The sequence below is a fragment of the Bos indicus x Bos taurus genome, chromosome 10, assembly GCF_003369695.1.
Source record: "Bos indicus x Bos taurus breed Angus x Brahman F1 hybrid chromosome 10, Bos_hybrid_MaternalHap_v2.0, whole genome shotgun sequence".
Lineage (NCBI taxonomy): Eukaryota > Metazoa > Chordata > Mammalia > Artiodactyla > Bovidae > Bos > Bos indicus x Bos taurus.
This window is the reverse complement of record NC_040085.1, coordinates 40,734,178-40,747,222: the sequence shown is the minus strand read 5'-3', so window position 1 is coordinate 40,747,222 and position 13,045 is coordinate 40,734,178. Positions and strand designations below refer to the sequence as shown.

Sequence of the window (13,045 nt, the reverse complement as noted above, 5' to 3'; positions counted from 1 at the left end):
ATCACAACCATAGGCATAAAGAATTATATTGTTATTTGCTATTGATTCAGGTTCAAATAGTCTCAGTTCTATTCTTAGGAGATACTGGAATAGCTACTTGATATTTTGTTTTGCTTTGGCTGTGCCATGAGGCTTTTGGATCTCAGTTCCCCAACCAGAGATTGAACCTGGGCCGTTGGCAGTGAGAGCAGAGTCCTAACCACTGGACCACCAGGGAGTTCCCTTGATCTTTTATTTTTAAAAAAATACTAGAAAGCATAAAAGCTTCACATTGCAAATACCCATGTAATCCCAGTACCCAGAATTTAAAATGCTAATATTTAGTCAAATTTTCTTCATTTTAAAATAATAATGAGTAAAACTTAATAGATAAAACTGAAGACCCCTAGAACCATCACCCAAAGCCCCACTACTTTTGCCCTACAGGGACCAGCTGTCAGGAGTTGGTGTATATTCATCCACTCCCTTGTTTAATGCTTTCACAGCCAAGTATATACATATACACTGTGTGTATACTATGTATACTATGGTGCTATTTGTATAAATGTAAATAAAACATGTTCTACATTCCCTTTTTAACATTGATTTTTGTGATCTGCTCAAGTTGATAAATATAAATCCAGTTTACTGCTATAAAATATGATATTGTATGACTATATCACATTATATGGGCTTCTCTGGTGGCTCAGCAGTAAAGAATCTGCCTGCCAATGCCGGAGATGTAAGAGACACAGGTTTAATCCATGGTTCAGGAAGATCCCTTGGAGAAGGAAATGGCAACCCACTCTAGTATTCTTGCCTGGGAAATCCCATGGACAGAGGAGCCTGGTGGGCTACAATCCATTAGGGTCGCAGAGTTGGACACAATTTAGCGACTAAGTAACAGCAACATAATCACATTATACTCTCCATTTTTTAACTGATTTTTTTTTTTTACTAGTATATACAGAGCTGTAAGGAACATCCTTTTCTTTGAGTTGAACCATATGAAATTGTTATTTTTCCAAATCAAAAGATGCTTGAACATAGACAATTTTATGTAGCTGAACCTAATTCTGTTGTTTGTATACCACCACTGACTTTTAATTTTTGACTGAACAATGGATAGAAAATGATATCTGATTATTTTTACTTGCATTTACCTATTGTTAGTGAAGTTAAACCTATTTTCACACATTCATTGGCCACCTGGATTTCCTCTAAATTTCCTACCTATATTTGTGCCCATCCAGAATAGGGGAAATGAATAAAGCATTTCTTTAAAAATTGATTGTGGACGTACATGTTCATGGAGTTGGAGAATGAATAGTCTTGATAAATATTGGAGGTCTCCCAAAATGTAGTAAAATTTTTAATAGCCACAAATTCCTCCCATTCCATTTTGCATGCTCCTTTGCAATGTGATTTTGCCTCTCTTCTCAGCCAAAAGTGGTGTCTGTTTCTCCACTCCCTTGAACCTGGGCTGGCCTTGTGACTCTCTTTGACCTGTGGAATATTGTGGAAATGATGTTGCATAAGTTCCAGAGTTCAGGCTTCAAGAGGTCTTCAAACCTTCCATCTTTACCCTCTGAGAACACCGCCTCCAAGACTGCCATGTAAGAAAACCAGACTAGCTTACTACATACTCAGCTGACAGCCAGCACCAGACATGTGACTGAAGTCATCTTGGACCTTCCAGTCCGGTTGAGCCTCCAGATGAAGGCAGCCACATGATGAGCCCAGGTAAGATCAACCCACAGAATCATGAAAAAGAATGTCATCATCATTTTAAGCCACTAAATTTTGGGGTGGCTTGGTTTGCAGCAGTAGTTAGCACAACTGTGCTCAAGTGTGGTAATGAGGTGGGTAAATAATTTGAAAGAAAAAAATAGAACTTGAAAGTTCTTGATTTTGAATCGACAGGATCCTTTTTTATTTAAAAGAATACTATTAGCAGAGCACTCACTATGTGTCAGGCATTGTGCTAAGAACTTTATTAACTCATTTTATCTTCAAAACAACCCCATTAAGTAGAAAGTATTATAGTCATTTTGCCCAAAGTCACATAACCATTAACCATTAGAACTCATATCAAATCCAGGCTTATCTAACTCAAAAGGCTGTTCTAAAATTATCTTGTCTTCCCGTTAAAAAAGAAAACTCTAAAAATTTACAGGCCCAATAAAAGGACATTCGGTAGCATCCAACTTTATAGGTGAAATATTTAGTAAAAAAAAAAATTGTCATATAAATTGAATAAAAATATATTGGGATTTTAAATAGTAAATCTGGCTTCAAATAAAGAATATTCACAACTTCTGTTATTATGCAAATTAAAGACAAAAATGGCACAGTAGAGTCATACTTTTAAACACCACCTCTCTTATATACATAGCATTATATATAAAATGTGAAATGAGAAAATGAGAAAGATACTCATGGACTGAAGAACACAACCACAAAACAGTGAGCAGGGCTGAAACTGGTGTCTCCTGAGCTCTGGGTGCAGATGGCAGTGGCAGCTCCAATATTATGTTCCTGTAGAATAATCAAAACCAACCTGCTTCCCTAAGAAAAATTCAAGTCGAGAATTTTTCCTATGTTGTTCTCTTATCAAGAGAGAGACTCTAAAGAGAGTCTTAACCACTGGGCCACAGGGGAATTCCTAGTCTTTAGGCTATTTTGAGTTTATTTTTGTGTGTTCCAGCTTCATTGATTCACATGCAGTTGTCCAGCTTTCACAACACCACTTGCTGAAGAAACTGTCGTTTCTCCATCATATATTTTTGCCCCTTTTGTCAAAGATTAATTGGCCATTGGTGTGGGTTTATTTCTGAGTGCCTTATTCTGTTACATTGATGCATGTCTATTTTGGTCCCAATACCATGCTGCTTTGATTATTGTAGTTTTGTAGTATTATCTAAAGGATGGGAGCAGTATACCTTCAACTTTGTTCTTTCCCTCAGGGATTGCTTTGGCAATTCTCTTTTATGGTTCCATATAAATTTTAGGATTTTTTCTTCTAGTTCTGTGTAAAATGTCATTGGTTATTTTATAGGGATTGCATTAAATCTGCCATTTTAACAATACTAGTTCTTCCAATTCAAAAGTATAGGGTTTCTTTCCATTTCTTTAAATCATTTTCAGTTTTATTTATCAATTTGTTATATAGTTCTCAGCATATACGTCTTTCATCTCCTTGGTCACGATTATTCCTACATTTTTAAAGGTGATTTTTTTTAAGCTTTCCCTAATATTTCACTGTTCATGTAAAGAAATGCAATAGACTTCTGTATATTAATCTTGTATCTTGGTATACCTTGATGGCCTCATTTATCAGTTCTAATAGTTTTTGTGTGGCATCTCTAGGGTTTTCTATATATAGTATTATGTCATCTGCATATTATATCTCTTCCAACTTGATACATTTTATTTTTTTTGTCTGATTGCTATGGCTTGGACTTCCAATATTATGTTAATACAAGTGGTAAGAGTGGGCATCCTTATCTTATTCCAGACTTTAGTGGGAGGACTTTCAGTGTTTCACCATTGAGTATTATGTTGGCTGTGGGTTCATCATAAATAGCTTTTATTATGTTGCGATATGTTCCCTCTTTACCTACTTTAGTAAGTTTTTAATCATAAGTGGATTTTGAATCTTATCAGATGCTTTTTCTGCATCTATTGAGATATAGTTTTTGTCTTTTCTTTGTTGATATGGTTTATCATATTGGTTGTGTATGTTGAACCATCTTTGTGACCCTAGGATGAATCCAACTTGGTCATGGTTTATGATCTTTTTTATGTGTTGTTAGATTCGATTTACTAATATTTTGTTGAGAATTTTTGTATCTATATTAATCAACATTATTGACCTATGTTCTTCTTTTTTGGTATTGTCTTTATTCTGATTTTGGTATCAGCGTGGTAGTGGCTTCACAGAATGATTTTAGGAATGTTCCCTCCTCTTAAATCCTTTGGAAGAGTTTGAGAAGGATTGGTTTAAGTTCTTTTTATGTTTGGTAGAATTCCTCAGTGAAGTCATCTGGTGCTGGACTTTTTTTTTGCAGGGAGTTTTTATTATTATTACTATAGACAGAATCTCAATTTTCAAATCTGGATAGAATTCTTCAACTTTGTATTCTATGACAGGTAGAATAATGGCCCCCTAAAATGTCCACATCCTTATCTCCAGAATATGTGAATGTTACCTTACATAGCAAAAGAAATTTTGCAGGTGTAATTACATCAAGGATCTTGAAATAGGTAGATTATCCTGGATTATCCAAGTGAATGCAGTGTAATCACAAAGGTCTTTATAAGAGGAAGGTGGGAGGTTAGAGTCAGAGATGTGATGATAGAAGTAAAGGATGGAGTAATCTGGGGCCAGGAACCAAGAAATACAGGTAGCCTCTAGAAACTGGAAAAGACCAGGAAACATTCTCCCTTTAGAGCCTCCAGAAGAAACATACACCTTGATCTTAGGTTCAAGAGATCCACTGTGGACTTCTCATCTCCAAAACTGTAGGATAATAAATTCATGTGTTTTTTTTTTTTTTAAGCCACCAAGTTTGTTGTAGTTTGTTATAGCATCAGTAGGAAACTATATTCCTACTATTTTAAACCAAAATTCTAATATGAAGAATTTGTTATTGTTGTTAAAAAAAAAGAGAGAGAGAGAAAATGAACCCTAGGAAGATAGTAGCTTATTCTGGCTTCTTTCCACTTCTAAACTCATCTAGATATCCAAATTATAGAGTATGTTAGTCACTCAGTCGTGTCTGACTTTTTGCAACCCATAGACTGTAGACTTCCAGGCTCCTTTGTCCATGGAATTCTCCAAGCAAGAATACTGGAGTGGGTTGCCATTCCCTTCTCCAGGCAATCTTCTCAACCCAGGGATTGAACCCAGCTCTCCTGCATTGCAAGCATATTCTCTACCATCTCTGAGCTACCAGGGAAGCCCACAAATTAGAGTAACAATGATAAATAACCTTACAATCACCAAAGTGGCAAAAAAAAAAAAAGGGGGGGGTTCCATTTATTTATGGAAGATGGAGAAGGGGGAAAATACTGTCATATATCGCTGATAGAAAGAAGTCTGGCATCACTTGATTAAAAATATATTTATCTTTCTAACCAGCAGTCTTACTCCTGTAAATCTAACCCACAGAAATAAAAGCTCTATTATTAAGGAATACTTAAATATATTTATGGCATTGATTATAGTGGGAAAAAACTAGAAACAAATTGCCCACCAATAGGATAATGATGAATAAATTATGGTACTTCCACACCATGGACTGTTGTGCAGTCATTAAAAAGAATTAGAGAATGAAGTTGGATCCCTGCTTCCCTTTCCCATATGCAGAATTCATTCAAAGCAGATCAAACCTAAATGTAAGAATGAAGACTATAAATCTCTTAGAAGAAAACAGGCATGAATCTCTGTGACCTAGGAATAGGGAATAATTTCTTAGATATAGCACCAAAAGCACAAGAACAAAAAAATTTAGATAAATTAGACTTCATATAAATTAAAAATGTTTGTGTTTCTAAGGACAAAAGATGAAGAGACAAGCTACAGAATGGGAGAAAGTATTTGCAAACCACATATATAAGGGATTTGTATCTAAAATATGTAAGAACTCTTACAACTCAAAAATAAAAAGGCAGCCCAGTTAACAATGGACAAAGGATCTGAATAGACATTTTTCCAAAGAAGATATACAAATAGCCAATAAGGACATTTAAATATAGTCAACATCATTAGTCATAAAGGAAATGCACATTAAAACCCTAATGAGGTAACTCTTCACAAACACTGAGATGGCTATAATTAAAAAACAAACAAAAACAGACAAGGATGTAGAGAAACTGGAACCTTTGTGCTTTGTTGCTAGTAGGAATAAAATGGTGCAGGCACTTTGGAAAACAGGCAATTCCTCAAAAAGCTAAACAATTACCATCTGATCTAGCAATTCTACTTCTAGGTATATACGTCTGAGAGAATTTAAAATATCGCTACACAAAAATTTGTACACATAAATTCATAGCAGCATTATTCATAGCCAAAAAGTGAAAAAAACATAAATGTCCATTACTGATTAATGGGTAAACAAAATGTATATTCTACATATTATTATTCAGTTAAAAAGGGAATGAAGTACATGCATGAATGGCCATGATATGTATTTACGTTAATGAAAGCCTGACATAATAGGCCATGTTTTATATAATTCCATTTATATAAAATGTCCAGACAGGCAAATCCAAGGAGATAGAAAATGTATTAGTGGTTGCCAGGATCTGGGAGGAGGAAGCAATGGGGAGTGAATGCTAGTGAGTATGGAGTTTCTTTTTCTCATAATGAAAATTGCCTGAAATTATTAGATATTGGCAGTGGTTGAACAACATTGTGAATATAATAAAAACCACTGAAATTTATATTGTAAAGTGTTGAGTTTTATGGTATACATTATATCTGAAAAATTAAACTGTATCAGATGATTTACAGAGGCAACCAGATAAGAAACCATTTGTTATCTGATCAGATCAGAAGCCAAGAATTTAATTTTTAGTTATTTTTATTTAATTTTTTTTCTAATTTATGGATAGGTTAGACTTTCCTTACATTAAAAAATGAAGACAGTGGTTAAGACTCTGCACTTCCACTGCAGGTGGCATGGCATTCCATCCCTGGTCAGGGAAACTAAGGTTCCACATGCCCTGTGGCAAGGCCCAAAAAAAAATGAGGACAATATAAATGATAATATTAAAGAAAAACACTCAGTAAATAATAATGTTTGGAAAACATATTATTTAAGTTTGGAAAAGTCTGAATGTTCTCTTCTGAGCATTTTTCAAATCAAGTCATACTGTTTAATAATGGAATAAAACTTAATATACCATTCAAATCCCAGAGCCAAATATCTCTTTAAATTAACTCTTAGGTTCTTTAAAGTACCATACTTTCTTTTGATGCTATTTCCAAGAAAATTTGCAAGAATTTCCTCCCTGTTTATCACAGGTTTTGCCAAAGTTCCTAAACTGTGCACGCTGAGGTGCCTTGGAGCAAACACTGACACCTGACATCTTTTGGAGACCACACAAACTTCGAGTTCCAGGTAATTATGTTACATTTAGATAGCACATTTCCTTTGGTGATACATCTTTGTGAAGCTGGGTTTTGGGTCATTGCTGTGATAAGAATCTAATACTATGCAAAAATCAATGTGGAAAAAATGAAAATGGCAGTGTCCAATGTGATCCAAATTTTGAAAGATATTCAGTACCCAGAAAGGCACACTCATTTCATTAGCAGGTCATTTAAGAATGAAGCAAAAAGTATCACTTTGGTTCTAATTTACATGTAGTTTTTTTTACTTTAGTACTAAAGCTGCTATAATTTAACTACTTAATAAATTTAACCATTAGCTATTTCTTTTGGCCAGGGAACTCCATGAAAAAAATTACTGAAACTAAAAAGGCTATATACCAAGAAAGTTTGAGAAGCCTTGAGTTATCTGTTTCTCATACAATACACCCCAAACTTTCCACAGTTCTTCAGTTCTCATGCAACATTCCTCTGATATAACAATCAGTATTGTTAATGGATCAGTCTCTCGGATTAGGGGTGTATATACAGGAACACCTCTTGGTAGAAAATGCCTGTCTTAAGTGCCTGGCTTAAAGATAACGGGTAAACAGAAACAGTTATCTTCCCAGTCTAACGGGCAGTCATATAAGGGCTACAAAGGGAGAGATATACTCTACTTCCTAAGTCCCAAGGGTCACTTTATAAACCATAAGAATGACAATGAGATTACAGAGCCACTTAACATGTTTTGCAGTCATCAGTGCTCACTTGTCTGGACCAGAGAACGTAGTACCATCTACTGCTCCCTGCCAGGACATCCTGGAAAAATCACAATACTCTTGATTCCTCCTCTCAAATTTTCTGCCCCTGAAGAGCTTTCTATTAAGTATAACTCAGATGCCAGGTACAGTTACTGTACTAAATTATGCAGTATGTTATGGGCACATAAATCCAAGGCATTACACTGTGATTGTTACTGCATTAAATATGTACTTCTATACGTTTCCATAGTTACAAAACCAAACTACATTTAGAATTAATAAATAATGAACTTTCCATTTGTAAGCTTCCCTGGTGGCTCAGATGGTAAAGAATCTGCCTGCAATGCCAGAGACCTGGGTTTCATCCCTGGATTGGGAAAATCCCCTGGAGGAGGGCATGGCAAACCACTCTAGTATTCTTGCCTGGAGAATTGCCATGGACAGAGGAGCCTGGTGGGCTACAGTCCATGGGGTGAAAAAGAGTTGGACAAGACTGAGCAACTAAGCACAGCACAGCACAACCCCTTCAGAGTAATTTGAAAAATGACATAAAATAAATATTGAGTTTCTATTCCTGAAGTGAGACACAAACTAATCAGAATATGCTTTTAAAAATGTTTAAACCAAACTCACATACACAGTATATATAAATGTAGAGCATATTCACACATACTTTTAAAAAAAGCAAAGAAGTAATTTGCCCATAATCAAAACTTTATTGAAAAACTGACACCAAAATAGGAGAGTGTTGCTGTATACCTTACAAAATTAAATGTAATTACATTATCTTGGTAGATTAACTGGAATTACTGAACTGATAAGGCTTTCTGCGATAGAACACAAATTCAAGAAGTTGTGTGGATCATTAGTGTTGCTTCCTTCTAAATGAACAGCCTGCAAAAGAATCACAAAAGCATATTAAACACAAGTCTGTTCTATCTCTGGTATAGAGTTGTAAGGATAAAAAGTACTTTTTACATAAAAACTTAGCTTTTAGAAATTTTAGATTAAATAATCATTAAGTCCTCTCAAATGTTATAATGAAATTCATTTAAGACCATGAGTTAAAACTTTAATGCAAGCTGTCAGAAGATGCAAACTTAATTTTTAAGAACTATTCTAAATTCTTTTCTCCATAAAATAAATTTCGTTAGAGTTCATCTCAGATCTTTTAGGAAAACTCTAGTACATATGCACCCTTTTAATCATCTGTCAGCATGTGGACACAAATTCTAAGATCATGGCATGATATGCAGGTTTTGGCAATCTTGCAAGTACATTTTTAAGCAGAATACTGCACTTAAATATTGTGCTGACTTCAAAGTTAGATCTCACCAGGTCATACTAACTAGATCTTGGATTTGTTACCAATTCACTTATAACTCTTCCAGTGAGAATAACATGGAATTTACCATGTTACCAAAAATATCACAAGCCAATTTTAAATATCATTATTGAATTGTAAATCCCTAAGTACTACTATGGAAAATTATATACATATGTATTATTTCTTCTCACTGCACAAAAGTGAAAGAATTAAAAATGAGACTGTCTTAATCATGAGTTGCTCATAGAAATCAAACCTCTAACATGTTAAATATAGTTATCTGTTGCTTAGCTAGCATTGATAAAAACTATCTTAAATTATATGTACCAAATACATAGGAAACAAAATATTTACATGTATTTATTCGTTTACTGCATTCTGATTATGTCTAATATTCCAAGTTAAGCAAATTGACTAAATATAATACAACAAAATTAGATGTTCTAAACTAAGACCAATAACAGATTATGGAATTCTTTGCAAGGTCAAGAGTACAAACTTATCTAATTTAAAAGGGTACTCTTTACTAAAAAGAGCACACAATGAAAGATAAAAATTATTTTGGTAATTACGAATCTATGATTTCTTTTAAACTGATTTTTGTAAAAAGACTCTAAAATCATAAAATCTCATCCCTGGGTTAGAAAATGCCAAATGATTTACCTTCTGTGAGTCTGGCCTTTCCTCCTGTTGGCTGGCACAGCACTGTTGAACAGCCTACGCAAAGCACTACTGTCTGAGCATGGCTGAAGACCGTGGTAATCTTGTAGCAACCTAAAAAGGGGCAGTGTTAGAAGTGAAAAGCAGAAGAAAACACAGCACCTGTTCAGTGTACTTCTAGTAGAGACTTTGTAAAAGATTAGGAACTTCAGTTCTGTTCAACCACATCCGTAACAAACTTTTCTAGTAGCCACATTAAAAATAAGTGTTTCTTTTTTTTTAAGATGAAATTAATAATATAATCTATGGAAGTCTGTATTTCCAAAATTATATCATTGCAACGTGTAATCAAAGCCTTTTTTTCCCTATATCTTCAAAATCTGGTGTGTATTTCACACTTTAAAGATACAGCAAATTACTGTAGTGACTACAGTTAATAATACCATACTGAATATTTGAAAGTTACTACTAAGAGAATATATCTGAAAAGTTATCACAAGAAAAAAAACTGTAACTATGTATGGTGATGGGTATTAATTAGACTTATTGTGATCATTTCCCAGTATATACAAATATGGAATCATGACATCATAAACTACTTTTATGTCAGTTATACCTCAAGAAAAAAAAGAATGAAAAAGAATTTTTCCATTCTGACTAGCCACATGTCAAGTGCTCACTAGCTACATGTGCCTAATGGCCACCATACTGGATCCCACAGCTTTACAATGAAGAATCAATATACTTTTCATTGAACCATGAAAAAGAAAACTTACCATCTGAGCATCTTAAAGACTTAATAAGTTCAATGCCATGTCCCTTGTGGAAATCCCATCTTCACAACCCCCTACCCAAATGTTTCTGAAGTGGTTTATTATGCAAATAACCCTAGGACATTCCAATTCTTTAATCCCACTTCTACTCCAACAGAGGGTCCTAATATCTAAATGTACACAACAGATTATTAGCAGTCCTTACAGAAATTCTGTAAGTAGTCCTTTAGAGAAATTTTCCTTAGGAAAGGAATTAAAGTTTGAAATTTCACCTGGACATTTTACATCCATGAAGTAAGAATTTGGACTTTGAACCAGCCGTTTCTTTTTATGTTTTTTCTTTTCCTCGTCCAAGGAAGGATGCAGTAAATCTCTAGCTAACTGAATTAAAACAAACAAACAAACAAAAAAACCAAACAACAGTATGAGTACTAGAATGATACCACAACTCTGACAGATTTAACATATGTAAAATATACATGCAAAAATAGGAATAACAGTCATACTCAGCACAGACAACACTTTAGTTTTTGTTTTCTAAGCCTGTTAACTTTCATCAACACTGTTTATAATGCTTGAGTTCTCTAAGTCCCAGTTAAGGGGCTTTACAACGATCCGGAAACAGATGGTAAGGTTAACTCCGTTGTTCGTAACTAATAACAGTCGCCAGAGAAAATAAAACTGTGGTGCTAATGATCCTGACCCTGGTGGACCCGCTGAGACAAGAAATTGCTGAGGTAGACCCGGAGAATGTCAACAGCGAGGTGATTTCTGCCCCCTGGGTTCAACATCTGATCTGACAAGAACTCTTAAGTGGCTGACGCTTGACTGTCCCTGATAGAGTTAATTTGTATGGCAACTTCGAAGACAGTTTTTAAAAAGGAAACAAGCAGAAAATCGCTTCCGAGAGGAAGCAGAGGGGGGCAAGAACCACAAAAAGAAAGGAAAGCAAGAAGACGTAAACGATCATAGCCTCGCGGATGCCCACCGAAACCCAGGAGGGCTGAGTAAGGTACGCAGGGAGCAGTTCCCTGCCAACCAGCAACTCCAGACCGCAGCCCAGGGCGGCGCCGGGCTTCCAGTTCCACGCCCTGGCAGGGCCCGGCTCGCCGCGCCGCTCGGGCAAGTCCCAACAAGTCCGCCACGCGCGAAAGAGCCGCGCCATCCGAGGCGCCGAGCGGCGTTCTGCAGGGAGCCCCGGGGCCCAGCGGAGCCATGAATTTAGCCTGTCCTCGGGGCCCCTCGGGCGACAGAGAAGGCCGACACAAACGCGAAGCCCGAAAGTAAACAACTCACAGGCATGTTGATCCTTTCGCAAGCCCAGCCCGTGCAGATCTCTAAGGCGACAACCCCAGCGAGCAGCACGCGACGAAGCGCGCGGCGTCAACTTCCGGGATACTGGAGGCTGGGAGGAGCGAAGCGGCGGGCTCGTCCCTCTAGGCGCACCTCTCGGTGGTAGGGGCTGGCTCCGGCCGGGATCCGCGAGTTCCGGGAGAGGGGAGGTGCTGAGGCGCGCGCCCATCCGACACCGCAAAGCCCAGGATTCTAACGCGCTCCCGGGCTAGGGCCCCCGGCCTCAGGTCTCTGCTCTGGGCCCAGTGGTGCTTAGGGTCGAGCTCAGACGGCTCACTCTCGTCTGGGAAGCCGCCTCAGGCTTCGGGAGCGGACCAGGGTGGGCACGCTGGGTCCTGTCAGCGGTCCCGCCGGCAAGACACTCTCCGCTCTCCGCCACTCAGCTGGCAGGCACACGGGCGATGCCTATGTTCTTTTATGTATTAAAAACAGTATTACTAATTAACACTATTAACACGTGCCAGCGAGGTTATGAAAGAGGCTCCTTTACTTGTGCATCCGGTTCCAAATTACTGGTTATTAAATTCTTCGCGGGGTGTGGCTGTGCTTTGGGTTTGCTTGGCCTTGAAAAGGTTTTTAAGAAGCACCTATTTGCTGCTTAGTTCATTGTGTGGCTCCTTCCTATCCTCCGTGGGTCACATTTTCCAGAGTGGACAGCTCGGACTTGAAAAAACAGTGAGTGTCACCGATGGCCAGACTTGAAATATTTTTGATGAAGAGCACCATCCTGTAGATTGAGCGAGTGTTGTCAAAAGCTAAAAAATACTTGATCAGAAAATTGTCCTAGGTAGACGTTCTCGATCAGCTTTTATTTCTCTTCGAAAACATGATGCATATGTAATGTCTATTTTGGAAAATGGAGAAAAGCAAAAGAAATTTAAAATCACCATCCAGAGATAAATATTGTTAATATTTTGACCTATATCCTCCCATTTATTTTTCACTTGCATATAGGTTTGTTTTGGGATTTGGTTTTACATAATTGGTATCATCTTGTGCATGTTCTTTTATAGACGAATCCCCATACACACAACTTACTGTGTAGTGAACGTCACTCCATGTTACTATATATTCTCCTACATTATGACTTTCA

At 36.9% G+C, this 13,045-nt stretch overlaps 1 protein-coding gene across 3 annotated transcripts; it reads right to left on the bottom strand.

Moving 5' to 3' along the window:
- Positions 1-8,532: 8,532 nt before the first annotated feature.
- RPS27L (ribosomal protein S27 like) lies at positions 8,533-12,036 on the bottom strand. 3 transcript variants are annotated; one of them, XM_027553810.1, is made up of 4 exons: positions 11,896-12,036; positions 10,872-10,980; positions 9,830-9,940; positions 8,533-8,733 (listed from the first exon to the last, which is right to left on the bottom strand). In XM_027553810.1, the coding sequence occupies exons 1-4, from the start codon at positions 11,899-11,901 to the stop codon at positions 8,705-8,707; spliced, it is 255 nt and encodes an 84-aa protein (XP_027409611.1). In that variant the 5' UTR covers positions 11,902-12,036; the 3' UTR covers positions 8,533-8,704. The 3 variants fall into 3 exon arrangements, with proteins under 3 accessions (XP_027409611.1, XP_027409610.1, XP_027409609.1); XM_027553809.1 differs by having other exon boundaries at positions 10,872-10,976; positions 11,896-12,003; XM_027553808.1 differs by having other exon boundaries at positions 11,588-12,002.
- Positions 12,037-13,045: the final 1,009 nt, after the last annotated feature.

Coding starts and splice junctions, on each gene's coding strand:
- RPS27L (XM_027553808.1), bottom strand. CDS start 11,764: ATGGCGCGGCTCTTTCGCGCGTGGCGGACTTGTTGGGACTTGCCCGAG. Junction 10,981..11,587: donor CTCAGCCCTCCTGGGTTTCG/GTGGGCATCCGC, acceptor GTTTTAATTCAG/TTAGCTAGAGATTTACTGCA. Junction 9,941..10,871: donor CATGGATGTAAAATGTCCAG/GTGAAATTTCAA, acceptor GCCCCTTTTTAG/GTTGCTACAAGATTACCACG.